We start from the raw sequence: 25,574 nt of genomic DNA, 5'->3' as shown, positions 1-25,574 counted from the left end.
TATGACTTTAAATCATTATGTCAAACAAAGGGATCCGGCACGGCGGCACGCGGACTGGTGCAGTGCTGCCCTCATTTTGTCGGCTTTTCTCTTGCTTTCTACGTTAATTGTTATGGAGTAAAATTAGTTCCAATGCCTGCCGTTAGCATTAATGTTTGACATTCCATAAGATAACGTGTATTTGTGACAGTCAGCGCCACTTGTCCCTCCACCAACTTCGCACCTTCCCAATAAGTTGCATGTGGAAAGAAAAGTACAGTTAGTGATAAAAGCTCGTACCAAAAATGAAATTTGTTTCCTCTCTGATACGAAAAAACGTGTTCATATTTACTCTCTTATATCTCTTTCTCGGTTGGATGAGCGTTCAAAAGCAAATCAAACGAAATTATACATTTACGGTACAAAATGAGTTGTGTATTATGTGCCTTTTCCATGTGAACTTTGAACTTTTTTTTACCACATTGGTGGTAAATAAGCTTTGGTTTCATATCCATAAAATAAAACAACTTTAGTCCTATAAAACAATCAATAGCCCTTAAACCTCAGTGTGTACCGAGACTGACTGAAATAGCAAGACGCGTTCCTACGTTTATGTGAAAATACGATGGAAAATAATTATGCACTACATCTGTAAGCCACTCTATCTACCTCAATCATGCCAAAGCCAAACTATAGTGCAACTCGCATCAAAGCGCCGCCATGCATCTAATTAAGTTATGTGTAAACCCATAGACTAGGAATCCTCTAGACGGAGTTTAGATCAATTATTTCATAAAACCGATGCTGCCAGAAATACTGGGGTGCAGGGGACGAGATGAGCGAGTCCCGTGCCATGATTGGTCCGTTCAAAGACACGGACGTCACACAAAGACACTTTGAGTCGAAAATGGAGTAAAACTACCGTTTGTGGTAGAGGGGGTAGCGCTACTATGCTCAGTCTGGAGGATGTCTTGTCTGTGTGTAAACCTGCCCCAATATCCGCTGCCACCGAGCTTTCCAACCACTTTGATGTTTCCATTCTCTCGAAGCTGAGAATGTGTCAGGAAACTAACGTTGTTGAGTTTCACTAACAAAGATTAGTCTGCCCTATCTGTCGTTATGCCATAGAGAGGGGCAAACGACGATCATCATCATCATCATGAATAACGCCGTAGGTTACTAACGCTTGGAAATAAAGGAACAGTGGAAAAACTGAGACAATGAGACTCACGACTACGGGATACTAGCCCGCCGCTAACCAACTGAGCTATGGAGACTTACCCGTTAACAGCGAAAATGTCCAACATATATGTCATATGCGCCTTTAGCGCGGGCGCCTAGCGACGTCCTCTAATATAATGTGATTTCTTGGTATGTTCAATGAAACCGATAACTGCCTAGGTATTCAGTTCCATCCCTACAACTTTTAACCCTATCAACCAATTTATCTCATCCAATCGAAAAATATTGTATGTTTAGAAGATATCATTTAACCTGTCGAATCCCACGATATGACGTCACCATAAGCGTTCTGGCTTAAAAGCCAGGCTAAGAAAGAAATCATAAATTCTTCACTCTTCGCAAAAACCTGTAATATTCCATATTATACCTGGTATCGAATATTGGTTTCCACTTGAATATAAATTCTTCTTTAGGTACAATTGATGAGTTAGATATTTGTTTTCAATATGGTTTTCCTCTTGGCAACAAACATTTCATTTCGGGAATCCTATTGATATTGCTGAAATTTACTTGTAGGTGTGCCCAGTTATCTTGACTATAGTCGCCGCCATATCAGACTTACATTCTTGTACTAACATTGGTGCAAGCGGGATGCACTGCGTAGCTTTTAATTCTTTAAAGCGCAAAAAAAAAACAAAACCTTACCCACTGGTTCAAATTTCCTTGACGCTTGATTGTTCTAATGAGTCTGGCTAGGAAAAAAATGCAAAAAGAGGGTCAAAAGTTATTACGTATAACGTATAACCTACATTGTGAATTAAAAATTTAAGTCCTCATGATGAGGGTACAGAAATTTTAAGTCGTCACGATAGTTAAGATTTCCCTAAATTATGTTTCTACTACTTTACAATCGCCCTCGAGTAGGGAAGTTGTATTAGAAGAGAAATTTAACAATGTAATGCCAGAGAAAGCGAATCCATCGAAAGCCAACTCACCCCGTCTCCGCACGGCGAACAACTGGTCGGTACCGACACTCTCCAATGGCGAGCTGATGCTGTAGTGGCTGCGGCGAGGGTTTTGAGCACACAAATCGACAGTTTTAGCGTATTTATCACGACGGACGAGCTTGCGCATACGGTCATGAGCAGCCATCGCATCGATCTACCTTCAACTGGCTTTTATAAACGTCAAAATATTCGAAAAAACTACCCTACCTACTGTCGCTAATGAATGCATTCCAATTTACGATTAATAGAAATGACATGTACTTGTATTGTGGCTTATTGATTTCTTCTTTTCTTGCTGCTGTTGTTGTCTGTACATGTCCGTAAATATTTTGTATGTACCAAAAATAACAAATAAAACTAAACTAATAACAAAACTTCCGTGAGACAAAGACATAGTAAATATATTAAAAACGGGTGACCCGTTTTTAATATATTTACTAAAACTAAACTATGGTGCCCGGAACCATCAACTACTAACATCTATCATCTCTTTGTCCCCAGTACGAAAGCACACAAACCTTCAACGAATCCGTGACCAACAGTTCGTGCAACCTCGAGGAGTGCCGGATCGTGGTCCGACCCGAGCGGGGCACAGCCAAATATACGTGTGAGGTGTCGAGTGAAGGGCCGCGGTTCGCCGTGGATCGGCGGGCTGCCAATATGACACTAGCTGGTGAGTATATAGATGATGATGATGATATAAGATTGCTTCACTTCTATTTGCTAACTAAATGACTGCTAGTGATACCTATCTAAATCAACTTAAGCGTCCAGGAGTGGCCCACTCCGCGATTTCGTCGCGTCGCTACAAGTATCTGCAACATGCCCACACCAATTTTGGTGTCTTAGCAATACTTAGCATTTGCCGCGCACCGCTACGGAACGAACGCCTGCTCACGCTTGCGCCACCTAGCGGACATATCTGTCGTAATAGACGCGTTTTGTTAGAGAGTGAATCTTCTGTACGTAATAATCATTTATTTTACCAAAAAAAAAACCTCCCATAGAAAATGGACCAGACAAAATGGATGAAACAGCCAAATAATTTTTTCGCGCTTTCGGGGTTAGTAAAAGTTGCTCAGTATAATTCCAAAACCTCCCTGGCAAGGGGAATGCAGTAATTTTTTAGCCATCCTGTATAGTTATAGTAAATACGCTTAATACTGTTTTTTCTACTCCCGTAGTTTAATTTGTCATTTAAAGGGTCGTGCACACACCTTTAAAACCCTTCCTTATAGTTGTCAAGACAAGTCTTTAGTCTATTCCCCAAAAAAGAATTTGTGCATACACGCAGTATTTTTTTGGCGATTTTACGATACTTCGTGTAATGACCACTTAAAAAATATTGAATGAAATAAAGTGTTGCCAACCTTATTTTTAAATGTCATCTCTGACAAATAAGTGAACCATAGACATGTTTTTTTTAATTTCATTCATTCATTCATTCTTTTCCCGCCCGTACCCTCCATTTTTGCTACTTCTTGAATTAAAAATATTTGTTAAATTAACAATTTTATTTCAAAGTAAGTAAGTGCTTGGTCGTAGAAAAAATACTGTATGCAACATACGTTGTATAACTGAGTAAAAAATACTCGTGGCGTCTTTATGGCGTGGCGTCGCCTCAAATTGTTACTCACGCCACTCGCCTATTTTGTCCTCTCTTAAACAACGGTTGCATAAAATACTATTATGCAGCCTAAAATCTTCCAAATGCGAACTTTACGAGCGTGAAACATAAAAAGTATCTACATTAATCACTAAGTTCCTAAGCTTCAAAAATTTTATAAATATAAGACGACACAGTCATATTTATATTATTTCTCCAGTCTCTGCAGACTTCAGTAGAACGGAGAGTCTCATCAGTATCAATGATTGTGACGTTTATTCCCTCCGACTTTAATAAAACGTCAGCCCGCGGCCAACTTAAGAAATAAGTTAAAGTTAAAAATTTTGATACGATAACTTTGTTCGGAGACCGTCACAGTATTTGGGTTCTGTAATTTGTTATTTGCAAAATAAAATGGGCAAGAAGTCTAGAATGTATTTAGTGTAATGTCTTAATTACTTATAATACATCAATATCCAACTGATCAGACCTGTTGTATTTCAAGGTGGCACCTGAGGACGGTTTGAGTATAAAATATTTAAAACTTTCGCGTTTTGAACACATAGTAACTCACATTTATAGAAGGGTCTATCGCGAAATTTAATTTATTACCTTTATTATTTACCTACGTTTCGACACAGGTTTCACTGGTCGTGGTCGCCACTAACGATATCCCAGCAAAATGTCAAAACAGAGATGTGTGCACCTACTGTATGCGTTCCCAAGACATTAATGTGTCAATGAATGGGCCTTTCTTGGATTCGGCTCCGCGCACTCCTCCAAAATGTCCGGAACACCATTGTTCCGTGATGGGTAAAGATATACTTAAAAAGTTTCAAAAACTTAACTCGGAACACAAAATAACTCGTTTGTTTCAATGGCACAAGAACCCTCCAAAGTTGGGTCCGATTTGCTCCTGCCAATCATTTTGAAAGTTCCCGTTTTGAATTTAATTAGCGGAAACATGGCCGTAAGTTTTCTATGGATTTATGAGAAGGCTTTGTATTCTCATTGCACAAGTGTGAGCGAGTCGAGGTGGACTATAAGATAGAACTTTATTAGAGACCCGATAGACGCGAAGCGTGACGAGTTTAAGGCCCGAACACCTGCTATAAACTACCGTTTTGTCGGAGGTGTGCTGACCAGCGATGAGTGTGGCGTTCATTGCTAAAAGAGGCTACGTTAGCCACTCAGAATTGTCGCTCTCACTAGCCAGTAGCCAGTACAAACCCAGTCGCCGTGACTGAAATCGGCTAGGATAGCCTTTATAACCCACTGTAGAACATTTTCACCACAGACTTAATGTGATTTTCACCGTACACAACGCGTAGAAGATTTTTCAGCGATGAGGAAAATTTTGCAGGGTGAATTTGAGCCCCTTATTTATAAAAATTATAAACGCGCTACAAACCTCAATTAGCTAATAATCGTTTGTCCTTATCTGTCATTTTGACTTATGTATTTGTAAGAAAGGGGTAAAACACAATTTAACTAAATCAGGGCCGTAAGTTTTATGAATAAGGGGGTAATTAAAGGTTTGCAACTTTTATGGACCAACCTCGAAAATGCAAAATAGATTTTAGCTCTGCTATAGAAATCGAACATCTCACCCCAATTTTAGGTTGAAAGATCCTTTTATACACTAGTTTTCCAGCGTTCGTCTTGTGATTTGGAAGCGTTTGTAATCGCACTTTAGGTATCTTGAGCCCGAGTTTAGTGCACCTCAAACTAGAAGTTTTAACAATGCCTGAGAACTAAAGAATGGCAAGTTTCTTCCAGAAAAAATACAGGTTATTAAATCCAGGTCTGGGTTTAACTTTCAAGCAGTTACGAACATGCAAATTGCCGGGGGCCATTTTTACTCTCTAGCTTTAAAATAAAAAATTGAAAAATATTATTTTTCTTTTTAGGGTTCCGTAGCCAAATGGCAAAAACCGGAACCCTTATAGATTCGTCATGTCTGTCTGTCTGTCTGTCTGTCTGTCTGTCTGTCTGTCTGTCTGTCTGTCTGTCCGTCCGTATGTCACAGCCACTTTTATCCGAAACTATAAGAACTATACTGTTGAAACTTGGTAAGTAGATGTATTCTGTAAACCGCATTAAGATTTTCACACAAAAATAGAAAAAAAAACAATAAATTTTGGGGGTTCCCCATACTTAGAACTGAAACTCAAATTTTTTTTTTTCATCAAACCCATACGTGTGGGGTATCTATGGATAGGTCTTCAAAAATTATATTGAGGTTTCTAATATCATTTTTTTCTAAACTGAATAGTTTGCGCGAGAGACACTTCCAAAGTGGTAAAATGTGTGTCCCCCCCCCCCCCTGTAACTTCTAAAATAAGAGAATGATAAAACTAAAAAAAATATATGATGTACATTACCATGCATTCTTCCACCGAAAATTGGTTTGAATGAGATTTAGTAAGTAGTTTTTTTTTAATACGTCATAAATCGCCTAAATACGGAACCCTTCATGGGCGAGTCCGACTCGCACTTGGCCGCTTTTTTTTGATATAGGAGGCGACGAAACGACCGTTGGCCATAGACCCGCAACACTAGGGAGTTCTAAGGCTGCTTTTGATTTAATAGCCCGATTTAGATTTAACGGTATGTTACGATTGTGATGTTATTTGATGACCTTGAAGATCGCTCACGCTGATTGGTGCATTTGAAATGGAAGTCGTAAGTGAAATTTGTGCCTAACACCAAGACGATTGTCAAGGACGTATCAAAACCAGATCAAAACCATGACAATGTGTTTAATTAGAGTTGACTCCGTAGTTTTCATTTCATCTTTTCTTACGACCTTGATCGTGAGCACCAATTAGGCAGCGTTATTAGCCTACTCTGATTGGTGCACGCCAAATGCAATGAAATGTCCGCGTGAGATATTTGCTGACGGTCATATCAAATATCAAAACAGTATTAATTTGTTAACTCGGAATGGGCTTATCTAGCTTTAAAATGAATTCGAAAATTACGTGTAGGTATTTTATTTCTATGCAATTTTGTGAAAATACTTTGTTATTCTCTGTTCATGTGACAAACTGAATAACAGCATTTAAAACCTCCAGTAAAATTGCTGCCAGACAAAAGAAATTAATTTCGTTCAGGCAAAATAATTTTGGAGCAAATTCAAATATTTCATTTTGAAAGCATATTCTTGAATTGTTTGATTTAAGTATGTAGCATGCAATATTGCTTTTATTAATGTATTTTTATATGAAACGAAACTTAAATGCATTACACGTATAACGTGTATGATTAAAAATGTTATAATATTAGTAAGTACACTTGAAGACAATAAAACGATGTCACCATCGTTTTATAAAACTTTTTAACAACCCTATTGAACGAACTTGTTCCAACGCGTTTATTTTTATACTCTAGTTTATTTTTCAGGACAGTTGGTGCCACTTTATTCATTTATTTTTTACTAGCTATACCGGCAAGACCTAGTTTTCCTCCCTCCACAGGGTGGGGATTTTATAATATTGGAAATGTTATAATATTAGTAAGTACACTTGAAGACAATAAAACGATGTCACCATCGTTTTATAAAACTTTTTAACAACCCTATTGAACGAACTTGTTCCAACGCGTTTATTTTTATACTCTAGTTTATTTTTCAGGACAGTTGGTGCCACTTTATTCATTTATTTTTTACTAGCTATACCGGCAAGACCTAGTTTTCCTCCCTCCACAGGGTGGGGATTTCTAAAAATAAAGTACTATACCATAAAACTATTCTCTCACTTTATCTTATCACTAAACTATACTTGGTCAAGCAAATCGTGTCAGTAGATACTTAAAGGCGGCAAATTTCAAAACCGCGGGTTCAACATTACGTTTGAATTGTTCGAAAATCGTGTGTCATTTATATTATCTTATCTGTGGAACAGTTTTGTTTACATTTCATCGTTATTCGATGTTCATTGCTGCTTTTTGTTCGTTTCCTAGGGACACCATACTTTAGTTTGCTTTACTTTGGTAGGATATCTAGCTTGACAGACTATATTAAACTTTTAGTTTGCGTGGACGGTACTAAAATGGGCTATTTACTGCTACTAAGGTTTTACACCTTTTTGAAGTGAAAACTTCTTTCTTTCTTCTTTTCTGTGCTGGGCACTGAAAAAATGTTAAACTCGAGACAGCGTAAGACGATCACGTGACCGTAAGATTTAGATGGCCACTCATAGATGGCATTTAAATCAATAAAGAAAAACTCAATGACATTACATGAAAAACTGTTACATGTAATGTCATCGAGTTTTTCTTTATTGATTTAAATGCCATCTAGTGAGTTTCGCTCTAACTGGTATTAATATAACTCGAGTACTAACAGTGATGTGCTTAGGGGTTTCAAGTAATTAACGCTGACGCTAGATGGCGTTAACCTCAATTATACATAGTGCATTTTGCACTAGTCATTGAGTTTTCACTTCTGCCGGCACTCCCTGAGTGCAACCCGTTGTTTTTAAAAGTTTTTTATCTACTTTCTCCTTGTTCCAGTACTACCAGAGTACGACCCACTCATCACGGGCCTCCCGACGCTAGTGCAAACGGGTGAGCAGGCGCTCATAAACTGCACGTCAGACTATTCGCTGCCTGCAGCTACGATAGATTGGTTCGTGGATTCCGAACCACAGGAGGTAAGGCATTATTGTTTCTTGTAAGTGATATTATGTAAATGTGTCACTCTATTGCACATATGTAAAAAAAAATCACACTAAATAGACAAAACAAAGTAAAAGATGTCAGTAGGTATATGTACAAAGGCGAACTTTTCCCTAAAAGGTAAAAAAGGAAGGAAAAGAACTCTCCACTCATATCCGCTCATACTGAGAAGGCTAGACTTTCGACGCTTGAGTCAATTTTGGAAGTGGGTCTGAAGCTACAGAGCATATTTAAATTGATCCGGTCAATACTACAGCCATATCCGATCCATGTCGTTTCAATACTAGATATTTGACGTATCTTAAATTTCGAATATGGATGTACGAGTCATCCAACTTTATTCTTACTGCTAGTTAATTTACTGTTTCATAAGACACCTATAAAAGAAGCGACTGAAACTTGGGGTTGAAGAGGCAATTTAAGAAATCGAGAAACGAAGGTCTAACACTTCTTATTATTAAATTAACCCGGCAAGTCATGGAGGCCGATTCAGATTAAACAACTTGTTATGGTTTTGATCTTACCTTGATACGACCTTGAAGATCGCTCACGCTGATTGCTGCATGCGAAATGAAGTGGAAGTCTTGCGTGAGATGCGCGCCAATCACCAAAACGATTGTCAAGGTCGTATCAAAACCATTTCAAAACCGTTATTTGGATCGGGCTAAAACTTATTGTTGAATCTGTTCGTTTCTGAAAATTATTACTTTCAGCTCTTATCAAATGGCAATGCCAAAATATTTCGTCAGAAATATGTTTTCAGTAAAAACAACGCTTGGAATTTTATTGTGTACACGAATATAACTAGCAATGAAATGAGAGTTGTTAAAATGTGCTTGATCCTTTGGAAATACTTCAGCTGCCGATTGCAGAATAATACCAAATTCAATTGAACAATTCCTAGTATTTCTATTTTGTGTGTAATATAATATTTGCATCAAGCATTGTAAAAGTTTGGGGAAATTTTGGTTCAGCGACTGCAGCGTAGCTAAATTAAAGCAATTGATAAAAAAATAAGTTCCAAAGAGATGATCAATTAAAGTTCACATGAGAATTTAAGCTTGTACTGGATAAAATAAAATATGGTACCTTTAACAAACAAAATATGCAGATTGTTAGTTTTTTAATCACTAGTACGAGTAGATATCATTAAAATAAGCAGGGTCAAATTAAGCCAGGAACTCTTAACGAAAGAGTACTTTTTTATTTTTTAGAATAGTCTTCCTTAATACCTACATACCTATTATATATAATTCTTATTCTCCGATATAAATGGGACCAATATACGAACAAATAAGGAAAATGATAAGAAAGATTTAATAAAATTGTGAACCGCCTCTTCTTTACTGTTTTCTGATATCCTATATTAACGTTTTTCTTGCGATAAATAAAATTATCAATAATTTTTAAGTTTACTCGTATTTTGATATTAAGTTTCTATTTATTATATATTATTAGGTATGTTAAATTTTAAGAGAATCTGCTATATCTGCCATTCCTACTATGTATTTGATATCTCGACTGCGTCGTAATCCGATTTCAATAAAGTCCCTACAATGTTGGATAAATTCCGTTCATTTCTATACATACGTAGTATCCCGGATATATTGGATTTGCAGCTATTGTGCCGAATGGTTCTGTGTTATTTGATATAGATACCATCTTTCTTCCATCTACTATTAAATGGCTATACATGGCTGATATCAAAGATATTAAGGTCAACCATTGTTCACCAGGTACAGATTATTCCTATTAGTAACTCTCACAGAATCTCTAGTGTACATTCGATAGCGTGACAAGCGTTCGCGTTTGCGTTAAGGTGACAGTCCATTTCCAACCGCAGCTGCACTACTGTTCATTTTACTATGGAAATTGACAGTAACAGCGACGCGTTCAGTACCAGTAGTGCAGCTGCGGTCAGAAATGGAATGTTACCCTTATGTCTTATTTTTTCCGCGCGCCAAGCGTTTTGGATACTCGAAATCCCATACAAAATGACACTTACGTAAACACGTACATCACGTCACGCTATCGAATGAAATTAACACTAGGGGTACATTTGACTAGAGCTATGCATTCGGTATTATCTATCTAATACCTTTAAACGAGCGATTTTTGTTTATTTATTTATTAATTTATAAATAAATTTCGGGAATCTCGGAAACGGCTCTAACGATTTCGATCAGATTTACTTTCTGGGGGTTTTCGGGGGCGAAAAAGCGATCTAGCTAGGTCTTATCGTCGGTGCGAATAAAAAAATCGCCATGTATTTTTAGCTACTTTACAGGAGACAAAAAAACTGTTTATTTTCCTGTTTTTAATATATTTGTTGCACCTGTATTTTTTTTCTGGTAGATCAATGGTTTTTACATGATACTTATGCAGAAAATAAACAGTTATTTTCGTAAATTTTTACAATATAAATTATTTTAACCAGAATTTTGCTACATAGCGACTTAAATTTAGTTCACTTAAAATCGTCATGTGTAAAGTTTACACATAGCGATTTGTTGCCAAAGTGACGTAGCACGAGAAATGATACATAGCGGATTTTAGGGTCAATAAATCGTCATGTGAAACATTATCGCCATCACCCTCGACGGGAAAACAAGGCATTTAATTTCGTTATGTGCAAAAAAATCACCTAGCTATTTTTTGTATTTTTATGTATTGATATAGGTCGACGGGAAATTGAAAAAGGAATTAGAGAAAAAAAACACATAGCGAATTTTTATTCGCACCGACGTTATCTCTGGGTAAAAGCGCATTTTTGAGTTTTTACATGTTTTCCGAGCAAAGCCCGGTCTCCCAGATATTATTACTATACTATTCTACCTATAGCAATAATTGAATATTTTTCTTTGTTGTTTTCTATTTGTCTTTAGATGTAGAAAAAACGGATTGTCTTCTGTAGATGACAGGCGAACATGGCGATAAGGGCAAAAAAATTCGTTGCTGAATATTTGTGGTATTTGATGGTCTTTATATATCTTTATATTTAATAACGACTCGAGTCATGGAAGATGACGTGAAAGAAGATAAAAATAAAGAAATAAAGTGGGTCGAGATTATCCTGTTTCTCTGTTTTTGTATAGGTACTATATATTATAGTAACCTGTATGTCATACATAAAAGCGGACGTATGCCGTACAGCTAATATGATTGCTGGTATCCATTGTTCGTGCAGGCGCACGTTGCACGTGCATGCTAAAAAAGTGACGTACTCAGAAAGTGACGTACTCCGAATGTGACGTCCTCAGAAATTGGCGTTCTCAGAAAGTGACGTACTCAGAATGTGATGACCTCAGAAAGTGACGAACTCAGAATGTGACGTGCTCAGAACGTGACCTAACTCGAAAGTGACCTCCTAAGAAAGTGACATACTCGACCTAAACAATAGTAACTGTCAATCTCCTCGATAGATGGCGTTAATAACGTTGTGATAAGAACGACGAGATTGACAGCAACGTTGGAAATGTAACGGTTCTTTTGTTTGTGTTAAGGTTACATTCGGATTGAGACTGCACCAGTGTTACTGCTGCAGCGTTGCTAAAAAAAACTACATTGTTAAACTACTGCAGGAAATGTCTAATTCAATATCAATGTCCTGGATTGACATATCCTGCAGCAATGCAGTGGGCAGCAATGCTGCACAGCAACGCTGCATCTGAATGTGGGTAATCTTTAATGCGTGGTGGGCATGAGGCATGAATAAAAATAATGAAATTAATAGGTAATAGTTTCTCTTGTATACCTACAACGAAGTTATAATATGACATATTGAATTTATTCAATCGGGTCACTCACTTATTTTAAGTCAAAAATCGGTATGCGCCGGTCCACCAACGCCAGCTTCCGATGAGCTTCTCAGTACGAAATGAAACAATAAAGCGAATACGTGAGACGGAGCGAAACATGTCGAGCTATTTTAGACGTGAGTGACCCGTTTTAATAAACTCACCTATTTAGTATGTCAGTGTCTCACTGAGGTTTTGTTATTAAAATTACAGTAATACGAATTGAAAATCACCCAACCTTTACTTTTACTTCAGCAAAATTCTAGGGTAAGCGTTACATTTTATTACAATCGTATTACCAGCAAAATGCCAGAATTTTCGATAGCGGCATAACGCGTGGCCGTTCGACGCCAAATGGCCCGACCATGATTGCTTTGTTTCACGAAATGGGTTTAGGTCTCAACATGGCTTTTTGCTGACAACATTCGTAAGTTAAACCATTGTTGCGTACAGCTTACAAAACCGCTTTTAATATAATGTTATAATACTTGACGTATTAAACTAATTTTTATCAAGCAGAAACGTCTGCGAGCGATAAAATTAAAGGAAAAATTAAATGAATGAATTGAATGAATGGACTGAGGGAAGGAATGGAAAAATTCGTACACATCTGACGGTCTAGCATGAGTTCAAGCGCGACTTCAAGTATAGACTCGCGTGCCAGAACGCAACATGCTAGACCGCCAGGTACGCTCCGTGGCTCAGTTGGCAGAAGCGATTGGAGCGGTGTTCCAATGGTCGCAAGTTCGAGTCCTGCCGGAGATGAAAAACGTACGTTAAATCTGATACAAAATTCCCGATAAAATTACCCTTTTGACATTTCCTACAGTAATGCAGTCGACTGCAGCAGGATTGCATCGTGACATTACTGTCGACTGCATAGGTATACTGCCGCAAACGTCATAATCGATGTTGTTACTGCCCGGATTTTGACGTTTGTGGCAGAAGGCAGTCGAACAGTAATGTAGCGCTGCAATATTGCCACAATAATGGTGTAGTCATAATCGGAACCGTACCTTAAACGTGAGCAAGCTGCTCTACGGTTCGTGTCATTTTCGTATCATATTAATTAATATACGTAATTAAATAATTAATTTTGAATATGCCAGTATTTAAATTTAGGAAAGTACACACTCAGCGTTTCAACAATCTAAATTAACAACACTTTATAAATTATACAGGGTGCTTCCTGTAACAGGAGCAATAAATTAAACTAAAGGCTGTACTCCTCAAACTGACCAACATTTGTTCAGCAACTTTAAAAAATTATGAATCCTTTAGACTTCCTCTTTTTCATAAAAAATAAATATTGCATTCAATGTACGCTGATATCAGTGTGTTTGACGTTGCTTGTCACGCTTTAAACATAACAAAATTTGCAATACATTGCGTCTTAGAATAAACTTAAAAGTGTAATTAAAAATTAAAACGAGTTATTTTCAAAAGTTGCTGAACAAATGTTGGTTAGTTTGAGGAGTACAGCCTACAGTTTAATTTATTGCTCCTGTTACAGTAAACACCCTGTATACCAAATGTTTATAATAATAATACGCCGTTATTAATTATCTGCCAAATAAGCCTTATAATATCTTCTTGAATTATATTAAAAATGACGAATGTGCCATTTAAATTATACAAAGTTCTGTCATTTATTTTGGCGTTTGAATACTTCGTTAGAGTCAACCACGGGTATAGATGCCATCGCTATACGAGCGCTCGCCTCTGTACCCCTAGTGTTTTCATTCGATAGCGTGACGTGACGTACGCGTTTGCGTTAAGTGTCATTTTGTACGGGATCTTAAGTTTCCAAAACGTCCCGCTTGGCGCGCTGTTCAAAATCCTATACAGAAAAAGACATAATGCAAACGCGAACGCTCGTCACGCTATCGAATGAAATGTACTAATTAAAACCTCCTACGCTGGTGAAACTCATACGGTTGTAGGTACATTAAGGTCACGAGACACTGATGGTTTCCTTTATACCTAAGCTATGCCTGCTGATAGGGAATAGGTTGCCTGACATTTAGCTCGGTTCAAATAATTAAGAGCTCCAACGCTCGTGAGACTCAAGCTGGGTGCAGTTACAATACGGTCATACTGGGTGTACATAAAGGTCACGAGACACTGGTTCCCTTTATACCTAGCTTCGCCTGCTGATAGGGAATAGGTTGCCTGACATTTGGCTCGGTTTAAATGATTAAGAGCTCCCACGCTCGGGAAACTCATGATGGGTGTACATTATGAGAACATTTACAGAAGGCACGCTAAGAAACGAATTTGTTGGAGAATTTAACGAACCGGATGGTGGTTCGAACTTTTTATTTTACGTCATTCATTGTCATGCATCTCCATCGAATTTATTTGGTGCTGGTGATTTGTGCTACGAGTAATAAGAATATTAATAACTTTTTAATGATAAATTAGATTTACATTCTAAAGAAAGTGGCCGAGGGCGGATATGATTTATCTAATCAGTAACTTTTGATGCTGACTATACACTACAACTCGTTCCTAAGATGTATTCTTTAACCTCTTACCACACAGCAATAAAATAATCAAAGAAGTACGGATTAATGTTCAAAACAAAAAAACCCGGGCGTATAGCAATGGTACTCCGAAATTCTGTGACCCATTTTTGTATATCAATGTTCACATGCATAAATCTAATTTATTTTTAATTTAAGCTGCCACAAAATTTAACGCCATAATTATACTGAATAAAAAATACAAAATATATCAAAAACATAACTCAACCCGGAAGCGTCAACGCACGAAATTCGTCAGGGTTGACACCCCGGTAATTTCGCGGCCATTTTTAATTTCGACGTGACTCCGAAACGAGGAAGTAGGGAAGTCAGTGGCGGCGCGTGACAGATTAATTGTTGGTAAAAGCGGAAAATACCTGCTTTTAGCGGTTGGTTAAACGGCTGAGTAACAGTTACACTGTAGTTCGCTCGCGATGAATGCAGTAAAATCATCATTACCCCTAGCCTAGCCTGCCAAAGCCGAAGTTTGCCTTCAACTGGTCACTGTGAACTTGACTTTCTAATTAGGATTGATTTCATTGGTTACGGGCGTTAATACAGTTTTAAGAGGAGAGGAGCGGCATATTTTGATCGTTTCTCCGCACAAATATTGTCCTTATTTTATTCTCTGGAGGAAAATGGGGACTACATTAGCATTGAGAAGCAGTTACCCACTGAATATCATCTTAAGCGGCTTAAATATGGGCAAGTATAGGCTACCCTCAGTGTTTTAATATGTAATCTAAGTGACAAACAATACTTTTGGGTCCAAATTTGGTTCATGATGTCTTCATGATCTCTTCTTTTCTTGCTACTGTTGTATGTACATATTCGTACATGTATTGTGATCGTCACTAATCAATGTATTTTTTAAATCCTTTATATATCTTTGTATTGGAAGTGTGGTATACTAAATGGCATACATGATAAAGATAAAGATAGTTTATCAAGTAGGCATATTACGCTTATGAACGTCAAATAAAGCTACACCGGCTCTAACTTAATGTAAGTAATGTAATGTAATGTATTCCATTCTGACATTCTTTGAGGAACTAAAGTCAAATGTACTCAAGCCTGTTGTTCAAATAACGTACTAAAATAAAGCCTTGGAACTTTACCAAATTTCTTGGGAACTTGAAACAATAGTTCAAACTAAACTCAGTCGAATAAGTCAGTGACGTGACATTATACTTGTATTACGTAAAATACGGCTTTCTATTCGTTAATGTTAAACCTTATAAAATACATTTAACAATCGAAGTTAATCGAATTTACACATTTACACACATACATTTACACATTACATTTACACATTTAACAAATGTAGAAATGGCTTTACTAAACAGTATTATTACCATATACGTAGCCCTGCCATATATGTATATTATAATATTAAATTATTTTGACAGGTTCATGCAGATTTAAATAAATATAATTTTAAAGGCACCATTTACTTTTTTTCCAACAACTAACAACTCTTGGGTTAACGGTTATTTCAACTCAGAATCAGCTAAAGTCACCCAATTTGATTCCTGGCTGCGTAGCCAACGTGCCGATCGCTTACGCTCCGTAGCGATCGAAACGCAACTGTCACTGTCGCACTAATTTGGATGAGTGCTAGAGAGACACAAGGCGATCGTCAGCTTGGCTAGGCCGCCTGGATCACATAGAACCATGTCATTATCAATCAATTTGTTTATCTTCTACGACAGTGCTTATATATTGAGTGATGTATGTCATGTAGGTATCTAGTAGTTAAAGCGACAAGGTTCTTTATTTTATTCAATTTTATTCACAAATAAGCCTACAGTCTAATAAACGAAGGCGCTTATAAGTAATGTTATTATGCATGCTATGTTACGAGTGTACTCGTTACGAGTGTACTGTTATACTATAAAGATTACATGTCAACGTTACAAAAACTGGAACAAATTCAATTATGTCAATCAAGCAAATAAATATTAATAGTCATCAATTACATTAAATTCAAAAATTCATACATGCCTTTAATAGGTAATTTCTTACCAAATTACCTATTAAAGGCATGTATGAATTTTAACGCATGATAAAAAATATCAACTTCGGGTAACCGCAGAGATATAGTGGTTCAGGACTCAGATAGGTTGACTGTACCTACATACAAAATGTACTTATGCGAAAATCGTATAAGTAGGTATCGCTTCCTTTTTGAAACTCAAATCGAATTGTCATTTAAATTTCTATGCTCATTTACTTTTACGGCTACAGTAGTATCAGATGTTACATAGTAAAGTAAACTCCGAACTGTATGCAACTGAGATTTGGGTACCAACTGGGTCAATTTCACCAAACGAGCATTTTTGTCTAATTCCCATGGAATTTTGAAATACTAACATTACACAAAAAAAATTATGCTGATAATTTGATAAAAAATATAATAAACATTAATTTTCTTATGGGGTAAAAATATTCATAAAACTATAAAAGTTATTTCAATTTAAAATTTTGGTCAGGGCACGGGAATTAGTGTGTCCATGGGAATTAGATTTTACTAGCACGGAAATTAGAACATGGCACAGGAATTGTTTTCTTAACTTATTTTGGTAGTTAAAACTATTATTTATGTATATTTTAATCTACAATAATGTACTTTAACCATACTGAAGCGGCATCGAACATATTTACCTTCTTTAATTTTAGTTTCGGACGACAAATCTACGAAAGTATGATACACTAAAAACTACGTATTTGACTAATCGTTTCCTTGATTTTAATGGCAACTAATCTCTCTTTCTTAGTAAAATGTACATATTTCAAAACAATACCTACTTACATATACATACAAAACTATTCATTAAATTAAAAAGTGTCATGATGTATCTGCATGTAGATAGGTACAAGGTGTATGATCTGGTATATGGCCGTATAGGAAATGATACTAAGAAATAAGTAAATAGGGGCACAGTGAGAAGAAGTTATTGTGTAAGTTAATCTGAAGAAATCGAATATGCTGCCTTCATAAATTCATAACACAAAAAATTGTTTGACCACATATGAGGTAAGGTGGGGTAAGACTATCACAGACAGACAGACATGACGAATCCATAAGGGTTCCGTTTTTTGCCATTTGGCTACGGAACCCTAATAAGGTATCTAATAGTATTACGATTTTAATACCCCCTGGCACTGACTAAAATAACCGACTTGGTTTCCCATTACATCTCAAAACTTTTTTGTAGTAGAAGAACTGCGTTGCGAGACTTGCATCTTTTTACATGTAATGTTTTTGATAGGATCCCATCTCTTTTTGTAGGCTGTCCTTCTTTTCAGGTAATCATACCCATACCATACTGATACTATGTATACACATCTTTATTCATACTCACATCGTACGTCGTAGTGTACCTTTACTTTCCCTACTAATTGTAAGAACTAAAAGGTAACGTTGTTATCGCATATATTTCTATGGGATTACAAACTTATTTATGCAGTTATTAGATCTTTAGAACGTGACTAATATTGCAGTATTATTAGATTTTTATTGGCTTAAAAAGCTAAAACCAAATTACGTTTCAAATTTGGGTATGCTAGAAGTACCTTAAAATAATGATGATCGTGAGTGATTGTGTCAGTGACAAAACTAAGGGATTGTAAAGTGCATTAAATGTTATTTTGATAGAATGTTATTGAGATTTGATGGTACGGCCGTGCCACTTTGTTTTGCTCGACTTGGCGGCGGCACTGCCGTGCCCCCAGATCCTTTGTTCTTCCCCGGGCCTCAAACTATCTCCATGCCAAATATCATCAAGATGATATTGGTTCAGCGGTTTAAGCGTGACGAGATAACAGACAGACAGACAGAGATACTTTCGCATTTATAATATAGTAAGAATAGGATATATATTTATTTTTTCTTGTATTAGAAAAGCTAATTTATAACAACTAATCTATTAAACGAGCAATTCTTGTATATATTTCGGGGATCTCGGAAACGGCTCTAACGATTTCGAATGAAATTTGATCATATATGAGGGTTTTTTGGGGTGAAAAATCGATCTAGCTAGGTGTTATCTCTGGGAAAACGCGCATTTTTGAGTTTTTAGGTAGGTATATGTTTTTCAAGCAAAGCTCGGTCTCCCAGATATTTAAACTTTATACGGTATACGCTGTCAGCTGTCAAATTTACAAAAAAAAAACATTGCAAATTTGATTCATTTTGTTTCATGTAACCTTAGGTACAGGTATTATAATATGTAATAATTCCAGAAATAGTTTTATGTTTATATAATATTTTAATGTTATAATATGATCAATGAATAAGGTAAGGTGGGGCAAGACTAACAGTACAAGGATTCCATACAAGTGATAGTCTTACCCCGGTGTCGTCTTACCCCACCTTACCTTACGTATTAAAATTGCCCGGGTTATTCGGGTCCACCCTGTATGTACTATAGTACTTATACTAAAAAACCGTTCACAAATTTTTGTGCATTCTTTAAGATTTCCTTAAATGCAAAATAGAAAGATATACGTCATATTATTATTACATATAATATATATTCAATGCCAATATACATAAATGTAATAATAATATAACGTAAACATTGCCAATTAACTTAAAGTGCCCCCAATAAAAGATTTGTTGACAATAAATGTAATACTTTCTAATTCCCGTGCCACTTAATCAGCTGTTTTAGGTAAATTTGCTATGGGAATTAGGGCACGGAAATTAGAATTCGTAATAAAAAAATTCGCCAAAAATTTAAATCGAGTTTGACCAAACTGTTATGTTATCGCTTACATAAAGATACATAAAGGGCTCCTAAATATGACAATTGTTATTGAAAAGCTATGTGGAAAATAAAATTTATAAGGGGCATCGAAATTAGAAAAAAATTGTCGCCCACCCGGATTCCGAAATACTTACGCGATTTGCTCAAACACGCCACGGCTCCGTACATCCGTTTGCTTTGAAAGACAGCCGAATACTGCCAGTACAGGTGAGGCGTGACACGAGGCGGTTCGAATACAGACGTCGGCTGTCAGAGCCCTGTGAGTTTTGCCGACGAAATTGTACTCGCGCGCTCGGACAAAATTTAAACATCGATCACGAGTTATTTACCACAATGAAGTTAATAGTGTATGTGCTCAGTGATAGTAAATATCATCTAGTTTAAGTATTTGACACTAAATTAGTGATACTAATGTAGAATTTTTCGTAGGATTTTTCATTATGCTCAAAAGTAGATTCCGGACAGGGCACGGGAGCAGTAATTTGAGCCTTTAGGTATTTTTAAGTGTACTCTAAAAACCAATTAATCAGTGAATTCATATGGAACTCGGTGTGAAAGTGTGACTTCTTTATGTAAAAAAAAAATGGTAAGTATTATCTGATGCTAACCCGCGATTTTCATCACGGACAGAAAAAAAATCGTGTTCAGAAATTGACCCAACTACGAACTTCCATGTACCGCGGTCAGCATATATTCGCAAACTTTAGCCACATGTTAACTTGATAGGTAACATTCTAATTGTAACAATTTTGGAGCATTGCTGCATGCTGTAAAAAATTCAAAACGTACCCGGGACATTGACACTGATTTACCGTTAAGTAGTAGTAGTAAAACACTTTATTGTAGAGTCTGTGCGGAAAAAGAAGAGTCGTGGAATGTATGGGGCCCAATACAATCCACGACTCTTCTCTTTCCGCACAGACTCTACAAAAATCAGAACAAAACAGGAAAAATAACATTCGTCATTAGTACAAAGGTGAACTTATCCCTTTAAGCTTTAAGGGATCTCTTCCAGTTAACCTTAAATGTGTCTAATTTACTTCCCATTGGGTGATTGTGCTGCAAAAGTTTTTATACATGTTAGTAGTGACGAACGGTTTATTTACCGGGTGGCCTTAGCCATTGGATAAACCCTGAAATCCCACGTAGAGTTACTTCTCAGGAATGCTGTAACGTTAATATAAGAAAAGATACAAAAATAAATTTTCAAACAAAAGTTATTTCCAATAATCGACAACAAAAAGAAACACACTCTATGAATCATAGCAGTGCTTTTGCCAATTTGTTCGAAAATGTGCGGCAATGATGACATTTATCAAAAGTCAGAATCTTATTAGTGTCATAAATAAAAAGATAATCAAAAAGGTTGAAGAAGACTTCATATATACTATTTATTACCTCAGGAGCTACTGACACACACAGTGACGGATTTAGATAGAGAGATAAAATCTTTATTCAACCACAACTTACATGTTTTGTGACACAATAAATAATAACAAGAGACAAAAAGAAAGTTGACAAGAGACAAAAAGAAGAAAGCAACATACAATTTGACACTAATAGCAGTAATAGCAATTAACAGATTTGAACGTTCTATTCGCTCCAACAGTTTGGCATCAAGTCAAGACTCGAACTTGCGACATTCGGAACATCGATCCGTCAGCTACTACCAACTGAGCTACGGAAGCCTACCAGCAGTATGCAAATCTTTCCATTCCTCCCTTAAGCGGTGTTTTTTAGGGTTCCGTACACCTCAAAAGGAAAAAACGGAACCCTTATAGGATCACTCGTGCGTCCGTCTGTCTGTCCGACCCCCCCCCCCCTCTTTATCTCCGAAACTACTGGGTCTAAAATATTGAAAAAAAAAAATACACAAAATGGTTCATTACCTATTAATGACACGAAAACTTATTAGAAATGTGCAGTTAATGTCCGGAACCCTTGGAACGCGAGTCCAACTTGCACTTGGCCGGTTTTTTTGTACAGTAATACCTTCCTTTGATATTTTTGCGTACATTTAAATAAAATAAATATATACCTGTATCAGTGAATCAACAGTGACATCCAATTACTTTTACTTTCTTTATACATATCAAAGTAGCAGTTCTTATTGACATTTTACAAATAATAGTCGATTTTATTTGTAATGAATAAAAGCAGAGAAAGGAGGTATTTTCATATATTTCAATGAATGAATGAATCTGTATGTTCCTTCTTTACAGTCCCGGCAAAAAATATATCACCTCATTTTAGGGTTCCGTAGTCAACTTAAAAGCCGATTTTTGAATTCGTTATTAGGACCGTAACACGCTGAAAATAAAGGACTAGACAAGGCAATAAAAACTAAACAAATCTGAAACCCATTTCAGACGGATAAAAATCACAAAAACAACAAATTGTACAACAAAAAGGTTCAATAACACACCTCGTTAATTGATTCTCGCAATCAACGAACCAAACAAATAAATCCCACACAATACAATCAACAACAACCTTTATCCCAACACAATAGCGTACACTTTCCCATAAACATGTCAACCACAGGACCAACTTACAAATGTAGCCCGCAAAAACCTGAATAGAATTTTCTCGTACCTAAAGCAGGCCACTGACGAGCCTTCCAAATGGATGCCGTTACAATGGATTCATCCAAATGGACGGCATCCTAATATTAAACATTGTACGTTTTTGACATTCACGGACCGATTTTGGATTGCAGCCACGCTATTCGGACTGTTGGAAGGCTCGTCAGTCTCTTACTCTGTATATAGTGATGACCAGTCTGCTGCCAAGATGACTACCTAATCCAATTATTCCACAAATGCTCTAAACATGTGGACGTTAGATATCACTATATTTGCGACAAGTACGGGACAAGTGGCGTACTAGAAGAGAGGCCTATGCTCAGCAGTGGGCGACAAAGGGCTGATATGATGATGATGATATTTGCGAGACTAAAGAAGTTCATTTTTTTTTTTTTTTTTTTTTTTTTTTTTTTTTTTTTTTTTTTTTGTTACATAATGTGTCATTTATTTACAAACAAGATATATACAGTGTATTACTAAAAAAGGTTGGGACGGATGTTAGTGTGGGATGCTACCTGCGTAGACACACTGGCACCGTCCCACCTCCAACGGACTAATGTAAAAGCGGGCGGGGCGGCGGAAAGCGCCGAAATTTTAAAACGTAACAAATATAAGAGCCTCGGTAGAGAGTACCATTTTGTACCATTTGGAGTTGAAACTCTAGGTCCATGGGGTCCCAGCGCGCATAAGTTGTTCGCAGAAATCGCGAAGCGTCTGGTTGACGTAACTGGTGACCGAAGAGCTGGCGGCTACCTCGCACAACGTATCAGCATTGCGATACAGCGAGGAAATGTCGCCAGCATCCTTGGTACAATGCCTCAAGGGCCTATTTTAGATTTAAGCTAGTTTTTAATTTCTTTTAGAAGTTCATTGATCTTGTCCATTAGATTTTCTGCACAGTGCTTAAATTAGTTAGGGCAAGCCTTTCTTCTGGAGGCTAAGGGTAACATTCCATTTCTGACCGCAGCTGCACTACTGGTACTGAACGCGTCTGTTACTCTCAATTGCCATAGTAAAATAAACAGTAGAGCAGCTGCGGTTGGAAATGGACTGTCACCTTAAGCATCACGCATTATCTATACCCCTGGAGTTGCACGTGTCCATAAGTCACGGTGATCGCTTACAATCAGGCGCGCCGTATTTTTGGTTGCAACTGACGTGGTAGAATCTGTGCGGAAAGAAAAGAGTGAAATGTATGAGATCCAATACATTCTACGACTCTTCTCTTTCCGCACAGACTCTATACATGTATAATAGGGAGTTCTGTTTATCTACCAAATTTTATTAATAGGAAAATACGACAACAAATAGAAATTGGCGCTTACAGAGCGCCACCTTCGACCGCAGATGTTAAGTTTGTAATTGGTCGTGATTACGGTCAGCCGATTGAGTTCCGGTCGATTTAAACTGGAAGTTCGCGTCATTGGCCAATTGGCAGCGTTAGATTTATTAGTCGTTTGGGGCCCGGAAGAAATGGACGATTTGAGACTTATGGGTCCTGTTGGGATTTACGTCAAGGGCAAAGGGCTTTTTGTATTGGGACAATAGAACGTTGTAAGTTGTAGCGAGGCTATATATAGATCTTGAGAGGTAATAATAATACCGGCCATTGGAATGGCTCCTCTACACGATGGGCCAACGCCGGCCACTCCAAGGGACGCAGCCGTGCGGTAGAATGAGATAGCAGTATCAATTGCTCCCTCTAACGCATAAATGCGTCCCTTGGAGTGGCCGGCGTTGGCCCATCGTGTAGAGGAGCCAGAAGGCTAGTGGCCCGATTCGCAGCCGTATTCGAAGATAGTCAAATATTAGATATTGAAACGATATGAATTCAGCGCGGCAACGCCACCAGCCTTCTGGGCACCCTTCCATCCGGCTCCGAGCTAGCTCCCAATTGTTATTTGTAAATATGTGTATATAGGTAGGTAGATAGTTTTAGTTAATTTTAATTGTATAGGTATTATTTTTGTTTTTATATGTTTATGTTTGTAAATAAATAATTAAATTATCGGATATGTCAGTGTCAAAAGTGACGTTTCTTCAAACAAAAACATCACTTTTGACACTTGTTTGACACTGACATATCCGATCTATATCGTTTATGAATATATTCGTCTAGGGACAATATCCAATCCATGTCGTCTCTAGACGTAATATTTGACGTATCTTAGTGCGAATCGGGCTGTATTTGGGATTTATTGCTTCGGAAAGTTGGTTAAAAATAAGCGCAACCCAAATACGGTTGCCATCATCCCATATCCAATTTTAAAGCGATTCTTATCCCGGAATAATTTCATTCCGAGCTTCAAAGACATTTATATACTGAAATGGCTGTTATAAACGACAGTAATCGTCTAAAATGTGCTTTAACAGGAAGATAACAAGGTTTAATTTCCGTTGGTGATGACAAACGTTCGAAAATTAGATTTTTTTGTCTTTTCGCCAGTTTAAAGAATGTGAATGGACTTGTGGTATCTTTTTGTGAATGTTCTAGGTGTTATAATGTAATAGGTGAATAAAGAAAGATTTTAGGCCGTTGAAAAGCTTTTTTCATTAAATAAATTATGGGTATTTTGAAATGATTTCGAAGGAGCTTTGCCTGCAGGTTAACTCGTGCTGAATTTAGTTTGTCTGTGATCTGGCGCCATATTCTGATAGTTATAAACAAATCCAGAACAAATTCATAATTTGTTATTTCAATTGGAATAGGTACACCTCAATTCTCACCGCATGATAAAAAAAATAGCAGAGCTCTAGGTATAACATTACTTACAAACATACATTAGGTGTACACGACGCGGTATAAAATTGTAATTAGAATAAGTGAAATAAATAAGTAGTTTTAAGACGTTAACATAAGTACCTAAATTGTAGAATAAAAATATGATCTCTCCGTCTTTAATACCTCAGTAATACGAATATAGGGCAGAGAATGGGCCACAAAGGAAAGGCTCACTCTGCCAATAGGAATCTTATAAGAAATAAATAGGTTAGGTAGAGTCTTATTAGAATAAAACAAGTGTAATATAGGATTTAAGATAATTTACTTAAATAAAGAAAGAGAGTGAGAGGGTCGAAAGAAAGAGAGGGCGCATGCGCGCACTCACTGCGCAGGTACGAACTGCGCAGGCGCGGCATGCGCGGTGCGGGGGGCGAGGCACATAAAATAGAGGCCAATAAAAGAAGCGCGCGCCGCCCGCACCGCGTCATTACGCAACCAGCAGCCGAGCAGGAAACACTAAAAGGAAAAGAAGAAACCCTCTCCGACCTCGACCCTCCTGCCTCTGATCTGAAGATACTCCAGCTACGTTGTTTCATTACTTCATCCCGCCTATGTCAAGAAGCCTATACAGTCCACACCCCCCCCTACGTACCTGCTACGATTTAAGAAAATAGGGCCTAACACTCACATTGTTTGGTCCTCGTCGAAGCCGGATCTCT

At 37.2% G+C, this 25,574-nt stretch overlaps 1 protein-coding gene across 1 annotated transcript in view; it reads left to right on the top strand.

The window, feature by feature from the left end:
* LOC134651257 (uncharacterized) overlaps positions 1-25,574 on the top strand; it is a 74,874-nt gene that overhangs the window by 32,603 nt on the left and 16,697 nt on the right. Inside the window, exons 2-3 of the mRNA XM_063506326.1 lie at positions 2,670-2,841; positions 8,290-8,429. Coding sequence (XP_063362396.1) covers positions 2,829-2,841; positions 8,290-8,429 — 153 coding nt within the window. The 5' untranslated portion in view covers positions 2,670-2,828. The remainder of the gene's footprint in view (positions 1-2,669; positions 2,842-8,289; positions 8,430-25,574) is intronic.

Source organism: Cydia amplana, chromosome 9, assembly GCF_948474715.1.
Source record: "Cydia amplana chromosome 9, ilCydAmpl1.1, whole genome shotgun sequence".
Taxonomy (NCBI): Eukaryota; Metazoa; Arthropoda; class Insecta; order Lepidoptera; family Tortricidae; genus Cydia; species Cydia amplana.
Note: the sequence above shows the minus strand (reverse complement) of the source record. Positions and strands in the feature narration are given on the sequence as shown.